Source organism: Strix uralensis, chromosome 11, assembly GCF_047716275.1.
Source record: "Strix uralensis isolate ZFMK-TIS-50842 chromosome 11, bStrUra1, whole genome shotgun sequence".
In the NCBI taxonomy this organism is placed as follows: domain Eukaryota; kingdom Metazoa; phylum Chordata; class Aves; order Strigiformes; family Strigidae; genus Strix; species Strix uralensis.
In genome coordinates this window covers 9,804,703-9,827,951 of record NC_133982.1, presented here as the reverse complement: position 1 = coordinate 9,827,951, position 23,249 = coordinate 9,804,703, and the positions used below count along the sequence as shown (strand labels likewise).

Sequence of the window (23,249 nt, the reverse complement as noted above, 5' to 3'; positions counted from 1 at the left end):
GAGTCCTGCTTGCCCGCGGGCTTCGGTGGGCTGGGGAGGAGGGTGCTGACAGATACAGACACACAAATCTAGCCCAAAGCCCAGCTGGGGCAGGTTTCCCTGGCAAGCTGGCAGAGTCCCGAGGTGCAGACTGGCCCGTGCCGGGTGCTGGCCACGCTCTGGGCTCGCTCCCACCAGCAGCCACCAGCCTCACGCGGCCTCGCACCACCCCGCAAACGGGGGGCTCAGCCCCGCAAACCATCCCCCACCCCAAGCCGCTGCAGGGCCGACATGTCTGCAGCTGCTGCACCAGGGACAGGGCTGGGGCCGCCCTCAGCCACACCAGCCCTCAGCAGCCCCTCTGCTACATCCCCAGGGGATGCAGTAAGGGCCAAAGCGGAGCCACGACCCCCCAGTGCACTCCACACCACGACGGGTGCAGCAGGGCCCTGCCCGGAGGACCTCCTATGGGGCCGGATCCCCCCGTGGCTCCCGTCGCACCAGCTCGGGCAATGCCGGCATTTGGTTTCTCCCACTCAGCTGCGCTTCTCCAGGGGACACGGGGCAGAGAAGACACATCACAGGCCGAGGGCCGCTTCTCGCCACGGCCTCCCACACCTGCGGCCACAGCACGGAGCCGGGCTGTGAAAACATTTCCCTGTTTGCCGAGGTCTTTAGTTTTGCTTCACCTGAACGAGACACTGTGTGCTTTGTGTGCAATTCCTGAGCTTTCCTTTCACCCATGTGTCTAATTGTTTCACCGAGTCCTCGGTTAAAATGGTGCCACAGGACTCACTACGTGGGAACACGCTGTGATAACCCTCAAGATTGCCATCTCATCAGATGACCGAACGCAGAGCAAGAGCTCTAATTGTCGTCTGGGCGTAAAGGCCAGAAACACACCAACAGGCTCTTGCTAATTGCAGGCAAGGCTGGGGAGGACCGTCAGCCGCAGGACTGTGAAGCTACTAAAGCCTCAGTTGCTGAGGCAAACCACGAGCTACAGGGCTCCAAGGGAGGCCGGCAGTGCCGGGGGGTCCCACCACACCCCCTGTGTGCCCCCCAGCTCCAAGGAGGCTGTCCCACCTCCTCCAGTGCTGCAAGGACGTGCTGAAGCAGAGGGGAGCCCCCAGCTCTGCCTGGGGTGGGAGTGGGGTTGTCCCAGACAGCTCCTGGAAAGCACCGGGAGAGCTTTACCCCAGCCCCACAGCAGGGACCAAGCCCAGGATGGCCCCAGCACAGCCAGCACTGCGGGGGGCTGGGCCCACCCGCCCCCTGGGCCTGAGGCAGCCACCCCCCGCCTGCAGCCCGGCATGATCACAGTTACCCGACTGGATCTGTTGGGGTGAGAGGAGAGTCCCCCAGGAGAGAGCCTGCCTTGGTGCTAGCCTTGGGAGCTCTGCAGCCACCACTGGGCCCCGATCAGGGTGGTGCTGCTGCCAAGAACAGGGTCTGCGCTCCCTGAGACCGGCTGAATGAGAGCAGGGCAGCTCCCACCCAGAACCAAGGATGCCGAAGGGACGGGAACTCCCTGCACTTCCTCTGGGATCATGCTCCAGCACTGACCCACCAACTGGCTTTTGGGGCTTCCTGGCTGCCACCCCCGGCACTGGCCTCGCCCCACACAGCCACGAAGACACCCACTACGGTACAGGTAGGGCAGGCAGCTGGCAGTGCAGGGTTAAAGCGCGGCTCTGGCCCCTCTGCTTCCCAAATCCCCCTGCCGCAGGCTGCCGGCAGGTAGACTTCCTGGATGATAAAACCTCTTCCTTTCTTTCAAGAAGGCAGCACAGGATGGCAGATGTGGCTGCGGTGGTTTGTGACACAGTTTTGCCCCACTTTAAGAGAAGTCTTATCTTCCGCGGCTGGATGCCAGAGCAGAGGCAACTCACGCAAGCCAACCGCTCCCAGCTCTGCCCTCGATTTTGTGAAACCTCACACCCCTGGCAGGCTGACGTCTGCAGGCACAGGAACTGCCCGGGTGCTTACAGAAAACCCCTCACGCCTGCCACGAAGCAGCCCCGGCTCTTCCTGACACACACGCCACCACCAGTGCCACCGGGAAGCCCAGGGGCTCCCCCAGCTCTGTGGGAGAGTCCTGCTGCTCCAGGAGCAGCCCTGCCTCCTGGCACCAGCCATCCCGAGGGTGACACGCAGCTGTGCAGGGCCGCTCACCCTCACTGCCTGGGCGCTGGGCAGCAGTGCTGGGCCTTGGCGGGGCCAGCTGTCCGCAGGCAGAGCGGGGGGGCCGGGGCTCGGCTCCGGCTGGTGGAGGCAGCGGCTGCGACCGCCCAGCCCCAGCTCTGCCCTGAGAGCCGCCGTGGCAGGCATGGCACAGATCCACCAGCGGCTCTGCCACCGGGCCCCGCTGCACTCCGAGGGAGCAACAGTTTTCCCAGGCTGTGCTGGGGGGAATGTGGCGACCCGGCCAGGGCTGCTGGTCCCTGCAGGGTGTGTCCCGCGGCCCGCAAGGCCCCGCAGGGGTTACGGGTGAGACCGAGCACTCAGTGTCCCGGTGGCCGGCTCAGCCTCTGTGTTTGTCACTTCCCCCCCAGCCCCGCACAAAACACTTCCGTACCCAAGAGGGCGGCAACAGGCGGCGGCCGGGGCCCTGCAGCCGCCGCGGTACCGGCCAGACGCGGCCGGAGGCCCCCGGCGAATCGCGGCCCAGGCGGGAGGCCGGAGCCAGGCTCCCCCGGCCGGTCAGCGGGATCCCCGCCCCGGTGCTGCCCCGCCGCCCGGAGGGACCCTGCGTGCGACCGCCCTTCCCGGCGCCTCGGGGGATGGCGGAAAAACCGCACGGCCGCGGGAGGGAAAGGAGCCTCCCCCCGGCGGCGGCGGGAGCCCGCAGTGACTGGCGCCCCCCTAGCGCGGGGCTCAGACGCGGTGACAGCCCCGCCGGGTGCCTCCCGAGCGCGGGGTGCAGGGGATCACCGCGGCAGCCTCCCGCCCCGGCCCCGCCCCGCCGGGAGCAGCGGGAAGCGCGGCGCCCCGGAAGTGACCCCCGACGGTGCGTCACTTCCGGTCACTCGCCGCAGGCGAGTTCCACTTCCGGCGGAAGTGGGCGCGCAGTTCCACTTCCGGGTGAGCGGTTGCGAGGAGCCGTTGTCAGCGGCCACTGCTCGACTCCGGCCCGGCCCCAGCCCCGCCACCGCCATGTCGGTCCCCAGCGCTCTCATGAAGCAGCCGCCGATCCAGTCCACGGCGGGCGCCGTGCCCGTCCGCAACGAGAAGGGTGAGTGGGGGGGGCCGCGGCCGGGGCCGGTCCCGCCGCGGGGCAGGGGAGCGCCGGCCCGGGCGCGGGGCCCCTGGTGACGGCCCGGTCGCCCGCAGGCGAGCTCTCCATGGAGAAAGTGAAGGTGAAGCGGTATGTGTCGGGGAAGCGGCCCGACTACGCGCCCATGGAGTCCTCGGAGGAGGAGGATGAGGAGTTCCAGTTCATCAAGAAGGCGAAGGAGCAGGAGGTGGAGCCCGAGGAGCAGGAGGAGGAACTCGCCAACGACCCCCGGCTCCGGCGCCTCCAGAACCGCATCGCTGAAGATGTGGAGGAGCGGTGAGTGCTGGGGTTGGCAGGGAGCCGTGCCCCTGCCACGCTTTCCTGCGCAGAGGGCTGGGGAGTCCGGACCCCGCGCTGCAGCAAGGGGCTGCAGGAACACCTGGCAGAAGCTGGGAACATTCCCCAGGCAGCACAGGAGAGTCTCTGGCTCTTCTCACGTCTGTGCTGCAGTGTGCCATGGGCTCCGGCCCCGCTGTGAGCAGCCCTTCCAATCCATAGTCACTGTTTCCCAGGGCACCGCCCCATGTTTGTGTGCAGCTGAGGGGGTTCCGAAATAAAAACTAGCACAACGTGCTGATGCTTGGGGTAGTGGAAAGGTTACAGGGTTATGGGAAGCATGCTCCAGGCAGGGAGTAACCAATTGCCGTTTGCTTCCTCCCGTGGAGCTGCTGCAGCTTTCAGTCCCAGTAACGGGGAGGTTTCCGCTGGGAGCTCTGTTCCTACTCGGAGCATAGGCAGGGAGGAGCAGCCAGTACCTGGCCCCTCCAGCCTCCTGGGAAGGAACATGGGGGGTTTGCCCACACTCAGCAGTTCCAACAATTACCACGGTCTCGTTAGGAACAATTCATGAATAGTAACTTCCTGCAGCCTCTTTACATCTGAAGTGCTGTTGTTCAACTGTGGTCTGTCACAGGCTGGCAAGACACCGTAAAATCGTGGAGCCTGAAGTGGTTGGAGAAAGCGACTCTGAGGTGGAGGGAGAAGCCTGGCGCCTGGAGCGGGAGGACACCAGCGAGGAGGAGGAGGAGGAGATCGATGATGAGGTGCGCTTGCAGAGCCGTATAACAGGCCTGGGGAAGCCCCTGACGGCACAGGCTGGAACCGCCTTTTGCACGGGCATGGGGGCTGTCTGGTGGAGCTGGACAAGTGTCACAGCTGGCCATGACTTAACTGGAGGGTTACTGTCCTCTTGCATGGGATGGGATGCTGGGAGAGGCCATCATGCTTCTGGAGGGATGGGTGTATCATCTCAGAGCCAGCACTCCAGACACTGCACGTTTTTAACAGGAGAGTGAGAGGGAAACGATAGCGGGGCTGTTCATCTGACCCCTCTGTGTTTGTCTCCATTAGGAGATCGAGCGTCGGCGCGGGATGATGCGCCAGCGAGCACAGGAGAGGAAAACTGAGGAGATGGAAGTGATGGAGTTGGAAGATGAGGGTCGATCCGGAGAAGAGTCCGAGTCGGAGTCTGAGTACGAGGAGTACACGGACAGTGAGGATGAAATGGAGCCGCGTCTCAAACCTGTCTTCATCCGCAAGTGGGTGACACAGCTGCACATGGGAGCTGGGGGCCGAGCAGACACCACTGCCGTGTCTCCTCTTCCTCGCCATGGGGCTGAAGGCAGTTGTGGTCCCTGCCCACAGGAAGGACCGGATCACAGTTCAGGAGCGAGAAGCGGAAGCGCTGAAGCAGAAGGAGCTGGAGCAGGAGGCAAAGCGGCTGGCAGAGGAGAGGCGCAAGTACACGCTGAAGGTGCCAAGGGCGGGCTGGGGGTGATGTGGGGGCAGTCGCTGCAGCAGGCTTAGCTTGGTCCTCGCTGCAGATCGTAGAAGAGGAAGCGAAGAAGGAGCTGGAGGAGAACAAGCGCTCGCTGGCAGCGCTGGATGCTCTCGATACAGATGATGAGAACGACGAGGAGGAGTACGAGGCCTGGAAAGTACGCGAGCTGAAGCGTATCAAACGGGACCGTGAAGAACGAGAAGCGTAAGTATTGTCTGCGTAAAGCCAAGGCTGGGAACGCACAGCCCCGGGCCCCACGGGCAGCTGGAGTCTCTTCCTCAGGCTTCCCTTTGGCAACACGGTCTGAGCCAGACCACGCACCTGCGGCCCCTCCTGCCCGCCCGCGGGGGGTCTGTGCTCCCCGTCAGCAAATGTGTAACCCCACGGCTGGCGAGAGTGGCTCTGATGGGAGGGTACTGCAGGGACAGGGGCTCTCAGGGGTTTCTCTCCTGCCCAGAATGGAGAAGGAGAAGGCAGAGATTGAGCGCATGCGGAACCTGACAGAGGAGGAGCGCCGCGCTGAGCTTCGGGCCAATGGCAAGGTCATCACCAACAAGGCGGTGAAGGGCAAATACAAGTTCCTGCAGAAGTACTACCACCGGGGAGCCTTCTTCATGGTGAGTGGTGAGCGAGGGCCCGGGCGTGGCCGCGCCGGCAGCAGGGCCAAGGTCTGTACGCCAGAGGGGCTGCACGAGACCCTGGGGACGTCTTCTCCCCGGGGGAAGCCCCCACCGCAGTGCCCTGGGACAAGAGCAGCCCTGGGAAGCTGATCGACTGAGGTGATCTGAGCGCGGCCAGCTCTCGCGGCAGAGGGGAAGGAGCAGTGACACCAATGCAAGTGGCGAGGCCGCAGCGGCCTGTGAGGCGCTGGCCTGCGGGACGGGCACGGTTCCGCCCAGAGCTGGCCTGCACTACCTCACCAGAGCAGGTTGAGGGTTCCCCGCTGAGACAGAGCTGTGCCCGTGCCACTGCTGGGGCTGACAGACCCTCCCAGAACAGAGCCAGCTCTGCGTGGGCTGCAGCTCTGGGGAAGGGGCCTGAGTGGATGTGAGGGCGGCTGCCAGAGGCAGGCTGGGGGACAACGCCTGCGTCCCCCACCCTCGGCAGTAGGTCAATAGCACTGCAGGCACCGTGGCAGCCACCACGGGCTGCTGGTGGCTCTTCCCTGCTTTCACCGGCTGCTGGCGCTTGCCAGGAACTGGCAGGCTGAGCAGGTGCATCCCTCTCCCGCAGGATGAGGACGAGGAGGTGTACAAGAGGGACTTCAGCGCCCCGACCCTTGAGGACCACTTCAACAAGACCATCCTGCCCAAAGTCATGCAGGTGGGTGCACTGGCTGGTGGGCGCCGGCCCGAGGGCTCGAGGGTGGGGGCAGCGGGTCCCCACGTCCTCACTGGATGGCTGCTCATGAGCTCTTCTGCTCCCCAGGTCAAGAACTTCGGGCGCTCAGGGCGGACAAAGTACACGCACTTGGTGGACCAGGACACCACCTCCTTCGACTCAGCCTGGGGCCAGGAGAGCGCCCAGAACACCAAGTTCTTCAAGCAGAAAGCAGCAGGCGTACGGGATGTCTTTGAGAGACCCTCGGCCAAGAAGCGGAAAACCACTTAAGGCCCCGGGAAGGAGGGCGCTTCTCTGCCAGCTGCCAGAAGCCGCGGCAGGGACGAGGGACGCGGGGATGTGCCAGGACTCGTGCAGTGACAAGCCCTTCCCCTGCCCCTGGGCCGCACCTGCCCCGGCGCTGCGGCAGCCTGGCGGGCTCCCTGCCCAGTGCTGTGGGGGACAGGGCCTGTGGGTGCTGGCCAGGCCCGTGGCCACGCCGCCGTCACACCCGCAGCTGCCACGACGGCCTCGGCAGCGCCTGACGGTGCTGGGCAGGAGCACGGAAACACCCCCAGCTCCAGCACACCCACTTTTGGGGGAATTAGCGGACTTTTATAGCTGTCTGGCCCACAGCGTCTCCCTATTGCTTGTACCTCCCCTGTCAACCATTTGGGCCCTTTTTTTGGAGTGGAACAGCGGTGTCCCTGTCTCCTCACCCTGTTCCTGCAGGGCTCGGCTTTTCTACCTGTGTGGCGGGGGGTGGGGTGGGGTCAGTTTGATTAAAAGCGGTCGTTTTCTTACATGTTCTGGCCCTGTTGTCCATGGAGCATGGCTGTCCCGGTCTGCGCCTTCCCACGAGCCAGGACAGACAGGCAAGAGGGGTGTGCGAGGGTGACCGTCACCCTTGTGCCAGGGGCTGCAGCTCCCCAAGGATGGGAGACATGAGGTAGCACAGTCCCAGGGGTGACATTAACAAAACTCGTGTTTCCAGGCCCTAAGCCAGCGGGTCCGGGCTGCTCTCTGCCTGCCTGCCCCGGTGCCGCCTCGCCCAGCTCCCGGCTCACCCGGGCCACCCCAGCGAGGCGGGAAGGGCTGGCACGGCGCTGCTAGGCCTGGGGTGCACCCGCCAGCCCCTGAGCAGGGACAACGGAGTAACGGGAGCTGCTGCCCTGGCGGGGATGAGGTTAAAAGCAGGAAGAGCGGCTCAGGCAGGTCCCCTCGTCCCGCTCCGGTTGTGGGTTCCCCAGTGCCGCGTGTGTTCCCAGGGCAGGCGCCCGGCGCCGCGCGGACCACACTGACAGCCCGCTCCCACCGGTGCCTTTATTGGGTGAGGTCAGAGGGCGCCCCGCGCTCAGTTGGTGAGGGTGATGAGCGCCTCCACCACGTTCCCCATGTGCTCGCGCAGGCTGCGCTCCGCGGCCGCCCGGGAGATCTCCATCTCCGTCATCTGTAGGGAGACAACCGCGGGAACCGTGTGGGGGCCGGGCTGGCGGGGCCGCCCACCCCCGGGGCACTGGTCTCGTCTTTGGGTGCAGCCTCGGTGACGAGACGGCGGCTGCACCCGAGGGTCGGGACACGCCACCGCCTGCCCCTACTCACAATCAGCTCCAGGTCCTCTTTCTTGATGGTCACTTTCGCCAGTTCCTTCTCCCTGCGGCAAGAGACGGACAAACCTCCGGTGACCAACCAGCCCCCGCTCCGATCCCGACCCCGGCTGCCCACACGGCTGTACGGCAGGGTGGGCTCCGGGAGAAGGCCGGGCGCCCGCCCCAGCTCCCGGGGAAGGTCGGGGCCCGGTGCGGGAGGGACCCCGGCGGGACCGGTGCCCAGAGCCCCGCGCGAGCGCGGGCGGTTACCTCTCCTGCTTCGCCTTCTGCTCCCGGGACCTCCGGTCTCCGATCACCGACATGGCCTGTCAGGACGAGCACAGTCACCGGGTGGGTCAGGGCCGCGCCCGGCCGGGACGAGCACCGCGGTGCTCAGGGCCCGGCCCCCCTCCCCGGCCCCGTCCCGCCCCGCCGCACCGTCTCCAGGTTGGAGCTCTGGATCTCCTTCTCCTCCGCGTAGTCCGTGACGCGCTCCAGGTCCGCCGCGCCGCTGTCGTGCTTCCGCGGCTTCTCTGCCGCCCGCCCGCCCGCCCCATCGCCGCCGCCCCCGGAGCCGTTGGGCTCCGTCTCGAGCTCCAGCTCCACGTCCCCCTCCGCCGCCATCCCGCCGCCGCCGGCTCCCGCTTCCGGTCACGTGGAGGCGGTGCCGCGTCCAGCTTCCGGTCACGTGCGGCCGCCGGAACCAGGGAGAGGGGCGGCGGGGTGGCGACGATCAGACCCGGGCGGTCCCCGGGCCCGGCGGTTGGCCCCGGCTCCTCCTCCTCCTCCTCCTCCTCCTCCTCCTCTTGCTCCTCCGCCGCCGCCGCTACCGCCGCTTCCCGGGCAGCGGCCCCGTCCCGCCGCCGGTGGGCGCTGCGGAGCCCGAGGGGCCGGACCGGGCCGGGGGCTCCGGAGAGGGGAGGGGGCTCGGTGCCGGCGGCTCCCGGGCGCTGCCGGGGCGCGGGGCCGGGCCGGGGCGGGCACAGCGCTGCCCGCCGCCCCCGGGCAGGCGCTAAGCCGGGTAAGAGGGTTACAGGGATCCGGATCTGGCTCCCGCCGCGGTCACACGCGATTGAAGGACGGGACCGGCCCCGCGCCGCCGCAGCGGAGGCCGAGCTGGCTCCCCCGGGTGCTGCCTGGAAGCGGGAGATCCCCGGGGTCGTGGCCCGGGGCCCGGGTCCGCCTGTTCCCCCACCGCACCCCGACGGCAGGAGCCGGGGCGCTGCCCGCGAAGGCAAAACCTTGGGCTGATCCAGACGTGTGGCAGGGGCACGTGTCCCTCCGGGGGCGGCTGTGGGGCAGTGGGTGCTCAGATGGGTGCGGGGTCCTGCCGTGCATGGCCACGCAGCTGCCAGGGCCACCTCGGCACCCCCAGTGCCGTCTGGACGCTGCCGTCGGCCCGTGGCGCTGGGGGGGCCGAACTACGGTGGCAGCTCCGCAGGGCGCTGGGTGCCCAGGCTGGAGACATGGGGAGACGTGGGGCCTGCAGACCCCAGGGTGAAGAGCTGTGGGCTCAGCGCGGGGGGCTGAGGCTGGAGAGCCGGCACAGCCGCTCTGCCCGGCGGGGAGAAGGGGGTGGCTGCAGTCCCAGGTGGACACTGGGGAGCAGGATGAGGGCCGGGGAGCTCTGAGCCTGCAGCACTTCACCCCGGGGTCTGGTCGTGCCTGGCTCGTTGGCCCCGCCACGCAGCTGGGGGCCCTGTGCGGGGCCAACTCGGCTGACAGCTCTCCGGGGGGGCACCGGGGCCTCACACCGGCCCTGCAGCACCTCGGCAGCCTGTGCCCTGCCCTGTCGCTGCAGCGCCTGCGTGGGCCCCGCTGTGCCACACCAGGGAGTCCTACAGAAACCTGCCCCGAGAGCGGCCTCGTGCCCTGGACCCGCTGCCAGCTCCTCCATCTCCTGCGCCCACTGTACCATGCACTGATCCTCCTCTGCGGTGGCCTCCAGGACCCTTTGCCCCACCGGCTCCCACCGCTCCCAGTGCAGGGACATTGCGTGGGGACGAGCCTGGCCAAGATGTCCCCTGGGATTGCAGGGGGCTGTGGTGGGCTGGCCCCGGCCAGCAGCCGAGCACCCGCACACACTCCCCCCACAGCGGGATGGGAAGAGAACAGAAAGCGCAAAAGCGAAAAAAAAAATTGTGAGTTGAGAGAAAGACACTTTAACCTGTGAAAGAAAGGGGAAAAATAAAACAAACCCCAGAGCTGTGAACACAGCTGCTTGTCGCCTCCTACCAGCAGCCGGGTGCCCAGCCAGTCTCCAAGCAATAGCCACGCTGGGAGCCAAAACCCTTCCTCTGCCTCCAGCCTCGCTGCTGAGGACGACGCTGTGACACAGAGCGTCCCTCTGGCTGCTGGGGTCACCTGTCCTGGCTCTGTCCCCTCCAGCTTCCTGCCCCCCCGGCCTCCTCGCTGCAGGGGAGAAAGGGCAAAGGGGCCCTTGATGCTGAGCAAGCCCAAACATGGTGGTACCCCCACGCCCCCCAGCCACACTGCTCTGGGACCAGCCATCACCACGCAGGGGCCAGCACCCCGCGGACCCCACATGCCCCCCACACCAGCCCGTGCCCGGGCTGCCTGCTATGGCCTCATCCTGCACAGTGAGGGGCTGGGGTCCCAGGCAGGGATCCGCATGGCCAGGAGTCACCAGTGGACCCTGGACAGGCCCCCCGTGGAGCGCCCCAAGGGGGGCTGCCGGGAGGTAGCAGTGAGCAGATGGCGGGGCGGGCCGAGCCGACAATCCCCCTAATCCCATGAGGGCAACGGGGGCCGAGCTGAGCCGAGCCAGGCCATGGCGGGCACACGGACACAGGGCCGCCTCCTGCACTTGCTGCTCTGCCAGGTGGGACTGAGGGGACTGACGGGGCTGGGGACAGGGCTGGACCGGGCTGGGGGGGCCAGGCCAGGCTGGGGAGCAGCTCTGGCCCGGTGGGGCCCCCCCTGACCATGCTCCCCCCAGCTGTGCTGCGGCTGTGGCTGCAGATCCTGCCGTGGGCTCCGCCTGTCTACGGGCACCCGCATCCTCTACACACTCCTGCACGTCCTGGCCTCTGCCGTCTGCTGCCTCATGCTGTCCCGCACTGTGGCCCAGGCTGTCAAGGAGAAGGTGATGACGGGAGCTGGGACACGCAGGGTGCTGAGGTGCTGGGGGCACTGGGGGTGCTGGGGGTCCCAGGGGCACTGAGGGTGCTGGGGTGCCAGGCATCCCCATGGCATTTAGGGGTCCCAGGAGCACTAGGGGTGCCAGAATTGCCGGGGAGCTGAGAGAACTGGGATGCTGGGGATACTGGCAGTAACAGGGCTGCTGGGAGTGCCAAGGTTGCTGGGAGCAGTGCCAGGGGTACTGAAGGTGCAGGTCTTGCCCAGCATTGGGGTGCTGGGGGTCTCAGAGGTACTGGGGGTAGAGAAGGTATTGGGAATGCTGGGGGGCAGTCAGGAGTTCAAGGGCACTGGATCCCGTGGGCACTGAGGGGTGCTGGGCCCATCAGCAGCCCCATCCCGTCGCTCTCCATGCCTGCAGCTGCCCTTCTGGGTGGTGCTGTGCGACCACCTGCCCGGGGGCACAGACTGCGAGCAGCTGGTGGGCTCCTCGGCCGTGTACCGGGTCTGCTTCGGCACCGCCTGCTTCCACCTGGCACAGGCTGTCCTGCTCCTCAACGTGCGCTCCAGCACCGACTGCCGCGCTCAGCTCCACAACGGGTATGGGGATGGGGTGCGGGGATGGAGGGGGGGGGGCTGCTGGGGGCCCTGTCCCCCTGACACTCACTGCCGTGCAGGTGCTGGTTCCTGAAGCTGCTGGTGCTGGTGGGGCTCTGGGCCGCCAGCTTCTTCATCCCCGAGGATGGCTTCATCCAAGGTGTGTCCCCCACCCCGCCAGAGCTGGCATCCCAGGCCCCCGCGTGCCCCCGGTGCCAGCCCCACCTCTGCCCTCCCCCCCCAGCCTGGCACTACATGGGCGTCTGCGGGGGCTTTGCCTTCATCCTCATCCAGCTGGTGCTGATCACAGCCTTCGCACACACCTGGAACAAGAACTGGTGAGTGTCGGGGCGCCGGGCGGGCACTTGCCCGCTGCCGGCTCTCACCCACTCTCCCGGCAGGCTGACGGGCGCCGCGCAGGACAAGCGCTGGTACCTGGCCGTGCTGCTGGCCACGGCCGCCTTCTACACCCTCGCCTCCGCCGCCTTCTCCTTCCTCTACAAGTACTACACCCACACAGCCGCCTGCTTCCTCAACAAGGTGCTGCTCACCATCAACGGCAGCCTCTGCGGCATTGTGTCCTTCATCTCCATCACGCCCTGTGTGCGGCTCAGTGAGTACCGCATGGCACGGCTTGGCACAGCTCGGCATGGGCCACCGTGTTGCAGGGCTGGCCACACCCTGGGGCTGGGGTGGGCAGCTGGGGGGTCCCAGCTCAGGGCCAGCACTTGGGCACCTGGGGAGGACCCAGTGCCCCAGGGCTCCCGCTGGCCCCTCCTGTGCCTGGGTGCAGGGCATTGGGCAGGGAAGCGGCAGGAGGGGGCTGCAGGGGCACACGCGGAGGCCATCCACCAGCTCGTGGCACTGCGGGGGCCCCAGTGACAGCTCTGCCCCCCACCCTTGCAGAGCAGCCGCGGTCGGGGCTGCTGCAGTCCTCAATCATCAGCTGCTACGTGATGTACCTCACCTTCTCTGCGCTGTCCAGCCGTCCCCCGGAGAGAGGTGGGTGCTCCTCCCTGCCGCCACCAGCCCCCCCGCCAGGGCGCGCGCCCGTCTCACCTCTGCCTCCCCGCAGTGCTCTTCAAGGGGCAGAACGTCACCGTCTGCTTCCCCAGCGTGCGGCAGGATGAGCTGCAGACAGAGGACACCACCGTCGCTGTCCTGGGGGCCGCCATCATGTATGCCTGCGTGCTCTTCGCATGGTGCGTGTGCCCGCACCACCATCCCTTCCGGGTACAGCTGCACCACGCGGGGACCCTGTCCCCAGCCTGTGGCACAGCCAGCGGAGCCAGGGCACGTCCCAAGGGGTGGCAGGGCCAGAGCAGGCAGGGCATCTGCGGGTGGGCAGGGGCAGCGCAGTGACCCCAGGCACGGCACTGCCCGTCTTCTGCGGCTACGTTGGATCCATGGGGCGGGCTGGGGACCTGGCACAGGGCAGTGGGTGCCTGTGTCACGATTTCTGCCTCTCTCCTGGGCACAGTAATGAAGCCTCCTACCTCGCCGAGGTCTTCGGGCCCCTCTGGATGGTCAAAGTCTATAGCTTTGAGTTTAAAGTGAGTGTGGATGCTGCCCAAACCCTTGTCCCAGCCCCATGTCCAGCCAAGCATGGGGGCGCTTCCCAGGGTGCACCCCCCCCTGTGCCAGCTCCTCTGAGGCAGGGCCAGACCCTGTGGCAGGGGTCAGCCCAGCGGCGGTGGCCATGGGGCCGGGCTACCCTGGCCCAGCAGCAGTTGCCACCACACTGCTCTCTCCTTGCAGAAACCCTCCTGTTGCTTCTGCTGCCCCGAGAAGATGGAGGAGGAGTTGAGAGGTGGGTGCAGGGTGGGGGTGCCAGGTGACCTGCCCTCGGGGGGTGTTCCAGTCCGGGGGTGCTGGTGAGGAGGGGGTGCAGGAGCCACCGTGCTCCTGTGCTCTCCCAGGTGGCGAGCTGACATGTGAGCAAGTGGAGGAGACCACAGGGGGGCAGTGCATCATCCAGGATGAGCGAGACCGGGTGGTCTACAGCTACTCAGCCTTCCACTTCGTCTTCTTCCTCGCCTCACTCTACGTCATGATGACCCTCACCAACTGGTTCAGGTAGGGAGGGCCCTGCACTGCTGCCCAGCCCACCTTGCTCTTGCTCCCCTTCCCTCTCGCTAGTTCAGCCACCCAGCCTGGACCGCAGCCCCGCCAGCGTTGTCACCCCCCCAGCATCATCACCCCCCCAGCATCCTCATCCCACCAGCTGCGACCTGCTCCCCGCTCGGGCTCAGGCTGCAGCGTTCCGCTCCTCACCGGCGCTCTGCTCCGGGCTGTGCTGGCGTCACCGGGCTGGCGCCTGCACCCACAGACCCGCACCGCTTTGACCAACAGCCCCCGCCAACGGCAGCCATGCGCTGCAGCGAGACGGGCTGGGGTCTGCGGGGCCGGGGGGGCTCCACGGCAGGTGGGATGTGCCCAGGGACACACGCAGCTGCTGGGACACGGGGTGACCTGGCGGCTGGCGCTGGGAATCCCCGTGCCGGCGTTCCTCGGGCGCCCAACGCCTGCCCTCTCCCATCAGCTACGAGAACGCGGTGCTGGAGACAACCTTCACGCACGGCAGCTGGGCGACCTTCTGGGTGAAGGTGTCTTCGTGCTGGGCCTGCGTCCTGCTCTACCTGTGGCTGTTGCTGAGCCCCCTCTGCCTCCGCAGCTCCCCCCCGCACCGGCGCAGCAGCCCTGTCCCGCGCGTCCTGCGCCGGCGACGCACCCCGCAGCGCATCAACATCTCCACATAGTCCCTGCCGAGACAGACTGTGCCCAGCCCTGCACACGGCAGCAGCCGGGGCTGGTCCCGGCCATGCCCGGTGCCTGTGCCCCAGCCCTGCTGGGTCCCGCTGACCTCCCCTGACGCCCTGTCCCAGAAGACGGTGGCATCCGGGAGAGCCCGAGGGGGACCCGGGAGGTGGGTGCTCCCAGGGACACGGGTCCTGTGCTGAGCCGGGGCCACCCGCGGGGCCGGCTGGAGAGAGCCGGGGTGGCAGGTGCCCGGCCCTGGCTGCTCCCGAGCAGGGAGGCAGCTCCTGCCGTGCGCCGGCTGCCAGCCCGGCAGCAGGGCTCTGCCCTGGCTGCCTCCATGTCTCTGCTCACTCACCAGCGGTGTGCTCACTGTAAATAGCTCCTTAAATACATTTTTATATAAAACTCTGAGCTGAGCCCATGCCATCCGCCCGCACGCAGGCTGCAGCCATGGGGGTGGGCACGGAGGTGCCCGCAGCACCCCAGCACCGGCCTCACCCAGGCAGCAGCCATGGCCAAGGGCACTGTCGGGGCGGCTCTGCTGGGGAGGTGGCAGAGCAGGGAGTGCCAGCCTGGGGTCCAGGACTTCAGGAGGGTGTTCAGCCCATTGCCGGTGCCCCAAGCTGAGCCCCTGGAGGAGCCCCCCCCCCGGGACACAGGGATGGCTCCAGCTTGATGCCATGCTGGGGGCACCAGCCCAAAAGGTGCCTGTGAGCCATCAGGGCACCGGGCTGGCCCAGCAGTGGGGCCAGCACAGGGACAGGACCCCCAGGCGAGCACCTGCCCCAGGGTGCCAGGGACAATGCCAGGCCCTGGGGTCCCGTAGGCACTATGCCCAGCAGCTCCTGTCCCATCCCTTCCCGTCCCACCACGGCAGCCGGGGTCTGGCCTGGTCTCAGTGCAGCAGTGTAGCCACCGTGGGGTCCCTGACTGGTGCAGCTGGGACTGCACTGAGGTTGTGGGGGTCTGCAGTGCTCAGTGCCCAGCACCCTGAGGCTGTGCTCGCACCTCTCCCTCCCCAGGAGATGTGGGGACCCGCTCAGGGCTCGGCCTCGGATGGCTGCAGTGCTAGCTCAGGGACATCACCCAGGCAGGGCCGGGCAGGGGTCCCTGCAGCCCCAGGCACCCGAGGGCTCCCCGGCGTGCCGGGCTGTGCCCCAGCCAGGACCCATTTCACCCAGCTGCGAGAACGATCAGCTGCATCACACCCTGCTCGAGGCCGAGCACACCCTCTCCCAGCTGCAGGAGCTGGGACAGCTGCGGGGGGACTTCGAGCAGGCCCAGCAGCACGAGAGGTGGCACTTGGGGGAAGGGGGTGGCAGGGATGTCCCCAGCTCTGCAGGAGACCCCGAGCTGCTCCAGCAGCCAAGCAGGCAGCACTGCTTGCAGGAGCCCTGCAGAGCCTGGCTGCAGCCAGGGGGACTTTGCCAGATCCCGTGTGCTCCTGCCTGCCCTGCTGCTGTGGGGCCAGGACACAGGGGGAAACGCGTTGCTCAGCCCCATCGTGAGCCTGGGCAGCTGGGCAGCCTGCCCGGAGCTGCTGGCACGTCCCTCCAGGCCTGTTGTTGGTAAGCCTGATGATGCCGAGTGTCCTTGGGGCTCCTCCACTGTCCCAGCATCTCCACGGGCACCTCTGACCCCCAGGTGTGGGGGCTGGAAAGCCCCACACAGCCCCTGTATCCCCCGTGGGGGCCCTGCCATGAGGATGCTGTGTCCCTGCAGGGAGAACGTGGCCCTGTGGGAGATGGCGGAGGAGAAGCCATCATTCAGGAGCTACGTCAGGATGCTGCGGCACATCCCAGCCAGGCCAGGCAGGGCAGCAGCCGCAGGGGCAGCCAGGGGTGTGCACCTGTCTGGGTGCCACTGCTGTGGGTACAGACCCCCCCCCCGCGTCAGACCCCAACATAGCCCCGCAGCAGGTCAGCGATGGAGGGTGGAGGGGCAGCCCCAGCTGTGGCCCCCCCATCCCTCAGCACTGCCTGCCAGCACAGGGGCAGGGCAGAGGACCCCCCGCACCCCAGCGCAGCCCCCTGGGCAGATGGAGACCTGGGCTGCAGCCATGCGGGCCACAGGCAGCACCGGAGCTCGGCCTCCAGCACAGACACAGCCCCCTCGCTCAGCGGCACGGGCAGCCACAGCTCTGGGCTCTGCCCAGCTCCCACCGCAGCACCGAGGTGAGGGGTCAGCCCCTGGCCCTGCACCCCAGGGTTGGGGAGAGGGACGCAGCTGCTTGCCCACAGCCGACAGGCGCAGGCCCCTCACCGTGGCATCTGTCACCCGCTGGCCCCCAGCCCCTGAACAGGCGAGGCAGAGGGACCCCACGGCTCTGCCAGGCACTTCAGCAAGAGGAAGGGTCCTGCCCTCACGCGGGAGGTAACCGGTAACACCCATCCAGTGCGAAGGGCTGGGCCAGGGGGAGCCAGGGCACAGCCACACCCTGTGCCCGCACCGCACTGCTGCTTGTGGCACCGGCGGTGCAGGAGGAGAGGAACCCGCATCCCCCTGCCCCTCATACCGGCCTGGCAGGGGACATGAGCATGGGGAAGTCTCACTCCCTGCTGCACCAGTGAGTTCAGAGGAGACACCTCCAGCACCCACATGCCCCCCAGGCAACCCAGCCGGGGCAGAAGCACAGGAGCAGCACCAGACTGTCCATCGCAGCAGGTGGGGATGTCCAGAGCAGCTGGTGGATGGGGAACAAACCACGTTACCGAGCTGGGACAGCACCGGGCGGGAGAGGTGAGACCGCAGGGGCTGGGGGTCCCACTGCCATGCAGGGCCAGGTCCTGCTCCAGCAGCAGACCCACGGCACTGACCCCCCCCAGCACCAGAGCATCGCCCAGCCCTGCCTCCCCAGAGCCCATGGCGTGCTGCTCCTTGACATCAGCTCCACCAGCAGCGTCCGCTGGGGGATTGGGGATGTCAAGGCACCGGGAAGGGTCCAACAAGCACCCAGCCCCCAGGGAGAGGGGCAGGATCCTCAGGGGAGGGCTGTGCCAGTCCTGGGGAGCAGGAGCGAGACGGGAGCTAGCTGGGCTGCTCGCTAAGCAAGGTGGGGGACCAGCCCCTGGGAGCAGTGGGAGCACTTCCCCCCAGCTTTTCCCCTTCGCTGTCATTTGTCGCATCCGGAACCGCACTCAGCTCCCAGGCACGGCCCAGGTGTGACGGGGGCAGTCGCTGCGTGCAGCGGAGCTCTGCGGCTCATGGAGAAGACGGACCACAGCTGCGGCCAGAGGCTGCCGGCCCCAGGGAGCCCTGAGCCACCCTTCCCTGCCACAGGCCACCAAGGGGCCGCTGCCACTCCTGCCGGGGGAAGCAAAAACAGACCCACCGGGTTCCGTCCTGCCCGGGCAGGAGGACCAGCTGCCACCTCTGCTCCCGGCCCTGCAGGGGAGGCCACAGCATCGGGCTGGGCCTCAACGTCCCCGCACTGCCACTGGACCAAGCGCGGGAGAGGGGCCGGCTCCAGCTCCGCATGCCCTCCACTGCCAATCCCCCGCAGAGATGCTGGGGGGTGGGCGGTTGCCCCGCTCCTGCACCTGCTGGTCCCGCCGGCTGCGGGAGCCCCTTGGTGCGTGCGAGGCCCAGCCACCATCCCCCGACCCGCACCCCCCAGCCCTCCTTCCCGCCCTTCTCCAGCACGATCCCCTCCCGGTTTCATTCCTCCTGGCTCCCAGTACTCCCCCTCGCCCAGGGCGTTTTCCCCCCACCTCCCCCTGCCCACACCTCACCCCTGGGGCTCCCCCCCCGCCTGCGGCCATGCTCGGGGTCCCACCGGCTGCTCTGACCCCCCCCAGGTGATGCCCACGGACACCTCCCAGGCCAGGCCCCACCTTTGTTCCTCACCATGAAGACACAGCAGCTCCACACCGCAACACCCGTGGCTGGGTCCGTCTCTCCTCTTCACCACCACGGGACGCGGCCATGGACGCTCCCTCCCGGAGGTGGGAGGGGGGGCGCACGGCGGCGGTGCCCCCTCCCGCTCCCCATGCAGCCCCAGCCCGCCCCCCCGCCCGGGCGCACGGAGGGAGGAGACGGGGCCTGCAGAGCTCCACAAGCTACTTTAATAGGAGACGGACCCGAGAAGGACGCAGGGCGCTGCCGGGGTCCCCGGCAGGGCGGCCCGACCCCGGGGCTGCGCTGGGCATCCTGCCGGCGGGCGGCCCGGCCCCGGGGTGGTGGCGGCCCGGCCCGGCCGCGGGCTACTTGGCGCCCTCCTTCTTCTCGTCGGCTTTCTTCTGCTTCTGCTGCATGATCTCCGAGTCCCTGCAGGAGAGCGCGTCGCTGGGCTGGCAGCGGTACCAGCACCGCCACCGGGAGGGGACCGGGAAGGCGGGGGGGAAGGCAGGGGGGGGCAGGTCGGCGGGCCCGGCCTGGCGCTCACCTCTGCTTGCGGGCGGCGGCCGAGAGCCCGTCGTCCCGCCGCTTGCCCTTGCCCGAGTCGCTCTGCTTCTTCAGGTTCTTCTGCCGCGCCAGTTCGCGCTGGTTCCCGCCTGCGACGGCGCGGCCGCCTCAGAACGGCCCAGCCCGGGGCCCAGTCCCGGCCCCGCGGCCCGGCCCAGCCCCGGCCCCGGCCCCACGCTCTGGGGCCACGGCGCCGCCCCCCCTCACCGCCCCAGCCAGCCCCGGCCCGCAGGGCGAGTCCCGGCGCCGCTCCCCCCAGCCCGGTCCGGCCCCGGCCCGCACTCACGGGTCATGGCGCCGCTCCCTCCCGCCCTCCGCTCCGCCGCCACGTCCCGCACTGACCCCCCCGCGCCCCGCCCCGCGCCGCTCTTTAAGGGCGCGGCGCGGCCAATCGCCGCGCCGAGCCCGCCCCCGCCGCTCTCCTATTGGCGCGCTTCCCCGGCTAGGCCCCGCCTGATTGGCCGCGGGCTACGGCTGCCACTCCGCCGGCGGGGGCGAAAAAGCCGGAAGCCGGGGCGCAGGCGCCAAGGGCCGCGCCTACGCGCCAGGGGGGGCGGGGCCTGGTGGGGCCACGCCTCATCGTGACGCGCCAGAAAGGGGCGTGGCCACAGGAGCCGTGCGGTGGCCGGTGCGACGCGGGGGAGCACGAACGGACACCGGGGCCGGGGGGTGCAGAGCGCAGTGCGGCGGCGCTGGCGCCTTCCCGTCTCCTCGATCCCACGTCCGGAGCCGTTGCAGCCCCCGGGCCGGGCCACGGGCGGCCCCGCGGCCTCTCCTCCATCCCCGCCGGGGCGGCTCCTCCGGGCGGGCTCCGGGGTGCTGCGGCGCCGCTCAGGCCGCTCCTTCCGCCGCGGGCGGTGCTGGGGCTCTGCGGGGAGGGACCGCCGTGAGCGCCTCCCGCGCCGTCGGGGACCCGGCGGGCCCGGCGCGGGCCCGCCCCCCGAGCGGCCCGTTCTCCGGGCGCCCCGCTCTGCCTACGCACCCGGGGCTCGGCGGCGGCATCGGGCCGTGGCGGGGCTCCTGGGGAGCGGTGCGGACCGGAGGGCTCCGGCGCTTCACCAGCCGCGAGAGCTCGGCGTGGATCACCTGCGGGCGGCGGGGCGGCTGTGCGGCGGGCAGGGCTCCGGCCGGGCCCCCGACGGTCCCGGTGCCGCCGGTACCCGGCTCAGCGGGACCCCCGGCGCCCCCCCCACCCCGGCGGACCTTGCTGGCCGGGTCCAGCTCCAGGGCTCTCCTCAGGACCAGCGCGGCCTCCGCGTCCCGGCCCTGCTGCGCCAGCAGCTGCGGGGGGAGAGGAGCGGGCGGTAGCGGGCGGCCGGGCCGGGGGGCGGCGCGGGGCGGCGCGGAGCCCACCTGCCCCCGGCGGAGCAGCGCCCGGCCGTTGTCGGGGCTGATGCGCAGAGCCGCTTCGCAGGCCGCCAGCGCCTCGCCTGCCCGCTGCAGCTTCAGCTCGGCGGCCGCGCAGTTGTTGAGGCACTTGACGCGCTGCTCCCGCAGCTCCTCTTCCTCCTGCGGCCCGGGCGGGGCTGCGGGGCGAGCGCGGCCTCAGCGCCCCCGCACCGGCGCCCCGCAGGCCCCCCGCCCTCCCCACCCGGTCTCACCCGCGGCGGGGCCGTCGAGGGCGCGTAGGGCCAGGCCGTAGGAGCGCAGCGCTGCCGGGAAGTCGCCCCGCGCGAAGTGGAAGTTGCCCCGTTCCCTCCGCTGCGCGCCCAGGAGCAGGCGGGCGGCGGGGGGCAGCGGCTGCCGGTCGGGGCCGTCCCGCACCTCCAACAGCGTCACCTCGAACAGCAGCGGCGCCTCGGGCGGCACGTCGGGCTCCCTGCGGACACAACACCGGCTGCCCCTGCCCCCCCGGCCCCTGCCCGCCACGGCCCCCGGGCCCCTGGCCCTGCCCGCCCGACCCTGCCCGGTCCCTGCTCGCCGCAGTCCCCCGCCACGGCCCTCCCGCCCACCCCGGCCCGTGCCTGCCGGGTCCCCCCGCCCCTGCCCGCCCTACCTGCCCGGGCGGCCGTAGCCGTAGGGGAAGGCGGCGAGGAAGAAGGAGACCTCCCCGGGCTGCATGGTGGGGACGCCCAGCTCCAGGGCCTGCGGACACGGGCACGGCGGGGCTGGCCGGGCGCGGCACCGGGGGGTGCTCGGCGCTCCCCGCTCCCCGGCCGGGGCTGACCTGCACGACGTCGCCGTGGCCCGGCACGAAGCTGAGCCGCGGGTCCCGCTCCACCAGCCTGCCGTCCTCCAGGGCGCCCAGCACCTTCACCGACACCTCCTGGCCCGGCCGCGGCCGCGGCCCGCCCTGCCCGTCCCGCAAAACGCGCTTCCGCAGCAGCCGGTCCTCTGCGGGCGGGGGGGCGGCCCTGAGCGCCGCGCCGGGACCCCCGCGGGGCCCGGCACCCCCGGCCCGGGTGTCCCCGGGGCCGCCCGCGGGCGCTCACCCGTCAGGTCGCTCCAGCCGTCGGCGGCGAAGAGCGGCCCGAAGCCGCCGGGGCCCGGGGCCGCCACCGCCTCCAGCCGCCGGTAGAAGAGCCGCTCCTCGTCGCACACCGACGGCAGAGCGATGGAGGTGTGGGGCAGGCGGAACCGCACCCGTCTGCCCCGGCCGGGCCCTTGCCACCGCCCTCCGGCCGCCGCCTCCTTCTCCTGAGAGCCACCGGGCGAGGGTCCCGGCATGCCCGCCCCCGGCCCGCCTCGCCGCTCGCCGCTACCAGCCGGCCTCGCTCCGGGTCCCCCCGGGGCTCGGCGGCGGGCGCCTGCGGCCCCCGGCCTGCACCGGGCGCGTCGCCGCCGGCCCCGTCGCGCCGCGACTGTCCGGGGCCGCCCGGGCCGGGGCCGCCGCCGAGCGCATCCCACCACGCCGTTACCTAACACCGGGAAGCGGCTCAGGGGATTAGCCCGGGCCGGCGGCAAAAATAGCCGGGTCAGGGCGAGCCCCGCCGCGGAGCTCCCGCCGCCGCCCTCGCCCCCGGCCCGGCCCGGGACTGTCCGCCGCGGTCCTGCACTCCGGGCCGTGCCACGGGCGGCTCCGGTACCGGGGCTGGGGACTGGGCCCCGGCTCGGCCTCGTGGCGGCGGCGACAACAAGTGGGACCGGTCCGGGGGAAATCGGAGGAACCGGACGCAGGCGGGACTCATTGGGCCCCGCTGGGGGCGCGGGGGTCCGTGATCGTCTTCCAGGGCTGCCGCGGGGTGTTGGGGGGGGCGGACCGGAGGAACAGGGGAACCCAGGGCGGCCACGGCGTGGGGGGACCGGGGGGGGCGTGGGAGGAACCGGAGGGGGCCGGGGGTGAGGGGATCGCGGGACCGGGGAGATCGGAGGGCCGGGCCGGCAGCACCGCGGGGTGGATCTGCCGCGCCCCGGGGGTCGGGGAGGCTCGGGCGTCCCCGGGACTCCCCCCGCGGCTCTTCGCCTTCTCCCTCTCCCGCGGCAGCCGGGACAGCCCAGGGGCAGCCCCGGAGCTCACGGCCCGACCAGCACACGCAGCAGAAGCTGGACCAGACCCCAGGGTGCCCTGGGAAGGAGAGGTGGGTGGCCCAGAACAGGCCTCCTGGCACGCAGAGAGGCTTCAGCCAGGCCAGGGCAAACACGGGGACAGCACGAGTCTGGGTGAACCGCCCATCCCCCCCCATCCCCCGGGGCTCCCCAAAAGGCCCCTGGGGTCTCCCCGGTGGGCTGGGGCCTCTGTGCCCACCAGAGCCGTGTGACTGCAAGCCTGGCTTTGGAGAAGGGGCTCCCTGTGAGCCCGGGGGTGGGACAGAGCCTGGCTGAGGTGGAGGAGAGATGCCCCAGAGAGCTTTAACCTCTGTGATCTGCCCCTTCCCAGATGCCAGGCCCCAGGCCAGCAGCTCCTCCTTAGCAGAGCCCGGATTACTTGCGGTAAGAGTTTGACACTGGCTGCTGCGGGGCTCCCCGTGCTTTAGCGGGATTTGGCCCAGCCCCAGGGCATCGGGTAGGCTGAGAGGAGCCGCCTGCCTCACCCCAACAGCAGAGGGGCTGCAGGCCAGGCCCCGGGCACAGCCCTGCCTGTTGGCTGCCCTGCAGGGCCTCGGCAGGTCGATGCTGTACCGCCAGCCCCCGCCCCACCGAGCGCAAGGGCTCTGCTGCCCAGGCAGAACCAGCTCCTCCTGGTTGCTGCGGGAAGCACCCTACCGTCTGCTCAGCGGAGCAGCGCAGAGCTCACAGGGCAGCGTTTAGTGCAGACTACGCAGAGTACCGCAGCCTGCGTGCTCATGTTGGTAACAGGAGACAGAAATCCATTCAACTGGGAGTCAAAATGAAGAGACAAAACGAGGAACAGAAGAATGCACGACCAGTGGGAGACCTGGGGAAGCAATGGCACTGTACAGCTGTGCTTGTTCTGCTCACCCGCTTCTTTTGGGGTTCAGGCACTTGAAGCTACAATTGCGCGTGAGTACAGCCACGTCGAGAAGGTGAGGCTGGATGCAGGGCA

At 69.6% G+C, this 23,249-nt stretch overlaps 5 protein-coding genes across 6 annotated transcripts; 2 read left to right on the top strand and 3 right to left on the bottom strand.

Annotated features, from left to right (window-relative positions):
• The first annotated feature begins 3,050 nt into the window (after nucleotides 1–3,050).
• MFAP1 (microfibril associated protein 1) lies at nucleotides 3,051–7,161 on the top strand. The gene is made up of 9 exons (XM_074880662.1): nucleotides 3,051–3,214; nucleotides 3,313–3,532; nucleotides 4,170–4,299; nucleotides 4,607–4,794; nucleotides 4,901–5,009; nucleotides 5,080–5,240; nucleotides 5,494–5,653; nucleotides 6,270–6,359; nucleotides 6,465–7,161. Exons 1-9 carry the CDS (start codon nucleotides 3,136–3,138, stop codon nucleotides 6,645–6,647), a joined length of 1,320 nt encoding a protein of 439 aa, XP_074736763.1. The 5' UTR covers nucleotides 3,051–3,135; the 3' UTR covers nucleotides 6,648–7,161.
• A 504-nt stretch (nucleotides 7,162–7,665) lies between these two features.
• On the bottom strand, nucleotides 7,666–8,584 carry HYPK (huntingtin interacting protein K). The gene is made up of 4 exons (XM_074880701.1): nucleotides 8,384–8,584; nucleotides 8,216–8,271; nucleotides 7,959–8,010; nucleotides 7,666–7,806 (listed from the first exon to the last, which is right to left on the bottom strand). The coding sequence occupies exons 1-4, from the start codon at nucleotides 8,567–8,569 to the stop codon at nucleotides 7,711–7,713; spliced, it is 390 nt and encodes a 129-aa protein (XP_074736802.1). The 5' UTR covers nucleotides 8,570–8,584; the 3' UTR covers nucleotides 7,666–7,710.
• A 258-nt stretch (nucleotides 8,585–8,842) lies between these two features.
• Nucleotides 8,843–14,812, top strand: SERINC4 (serine incorporator 4). Of its 2 annotated transcripts, none has more exons than XM_074880700.1 (12): nucleotides 8,843–10,787; nucleotides 10,905–11,051; nucleotides 11,466–11,644; nucleotides 11,722–11,801; nucleotides 11,886–11,979; nucleotides 12,043–12,254; nucleotides 12,548–12,643; nucleotides 12,717–12,819; nucleotides 13,122–13,194; nucleotides 13,400–13,451; nucleotides 13,561–13,717; nucleotides 14,184–14,812. In XM_074880700.1, the coding sequence occupies exons 1-12, from the start codon at nucleotides 10,737–10,739 to the stop codon at nucleotides 14,398–14,400; spliced, it is 1,461 nt and encodes a 486-aa protein (XP_074736801.1). In that variant the 5' UTR covers nucleotides 8,843–10,736; the 3' UTR covers nucleotides 14,401–14,812. The 2 variants fall into 2 exon arrangements, with proteins under 2 accessions (XP_074736801.1, XP_074736800.1); XM_074880699.1 differs by having other exon boundaries at nucleotides 12,717–12,843.
• A 3,631-nt stretch (nucleotides 14,813–18,443) lies between these two features.
• SERF2 (small EDRK-rich factor 2) lies at nucleotides 18,444–19,158 on the bottom strand. The gene is made up of 3 exons (XM_074880728.1): nucleotides 19,092–19,158; nucleotides 18,786–18,894; nucleotides 18,444–18,667 (listed from the first exon to the last, which is right to left on the bottom strand). Exons 1-3 carry the CDS (start codon nucleotides 19,096–19,098, stop codon nucleotides 18,604–18,606), a joined length of 180 nt encoding a protein of 59 aa, XP_074736829.1. The 5' UTR covers nucleotides 19,099–19,158; the 3' UTR covers nucleotides 18,444–18,603.
• A 237-nt stretch (nucleotides 19,159–19,395) lies between these two features.
• On the bottom strand, nucleotides 19,396–21,481 carry LOC141948379 (peptidyl-prolyl cis-trans isomerase FKBP8-like). Its single transcript, XM_074880727.1, is given in 8 exon segments — nucleotides 19,396–19,673; nucleotides 19,788–19,891; nucleotides 20,009–20,086; nucleotides 20,159–20,331; nucleotides 20,407–20,624; nucleotides 20,802–20,890; nucleotides 20,973–21,152; nucleotides 21,155–21,481. Coding segments are annotated over 8 exon segments (1,197 nt in total). The 5' UTR covers nucleotides 21,473–21,481; the 3' UTR covers nucleotides 19,396–19,636.
• Nucleotides 21,482–23,249: the final 1,768 nt, after the last annotated feature.

Coding starts and splice junctions, on each gene's coding strand:
- MFAP1 (XM_074880662.1), top strand. CDS start 3,136: ATGTCGGTCCCCAGCGCTCTCATGAAGCAGCCGCCGATCCAGTCCACG. Junction 3,533..4,169: donor GCTGAAGATGTGGAGGAGCG/GTGAGTGCTGGG, acceptor GGTCTGTCACAG/GCTGGCAAGACACCGTAAAA. Junction 4,795..4,900: donor AAACCTGTCTTCATCCGCAA/GTGGGTGACACA, acceptor CCCTGCCCACAG/GAAGGACCGGATCACAGTTC.
- HYPK (XM_074880701.1), bottom strand. CDS start 8,569: ATGGCGGCGGAGGGGGACGTGGAGCTGGAGCTCGAGACGGAGCCCAAC. Junction 8,011..8,215: donor CAGAAGGCGAAGCAGGAGAG/GTAACCGCCCGC, acceptor CTCTTGCCGCAG/GGAGAAGGAACTGGCGAAAG. Junction 7,807..7,958: donor AAGAGGACCTGGAGCTGATT/GTGAGTAGGGGC, acceptor GTCTCCCTACAG/ATGACGGAGATGGAGATCTC.
- SERINC4 (XM_074880699.1), top strand. CDS start 10,737: ATGGCGGGCACACGGACACAGGGCCGCCTCCTGCACTTGCTGCTCTGC. Junction 11,645..11,721: donor CGCGCTCAGCTCCACAACGG/GTATGGGGATGG, acceptor ACTGCCGTGCAG/GTGCTGGTTCCTGAAGCTGC. Junction 12,844..13,121: donor GCCTGCGTGCTCTTCGCATG/GTGCGTGTGCCC, acceptor TCCTGGGCACAG/TAATGAAGCCTCCTACCTCG.
- SERF2 (XM_074880728.1), bottom strand. Junction 18,668..18,785: donor GCCGCCGCCCGCAAGCAGAG/GTGAGCGCCAGG, acceptor GCTCTCCTGCAG/GGACTCGGAGATCATGCAGC.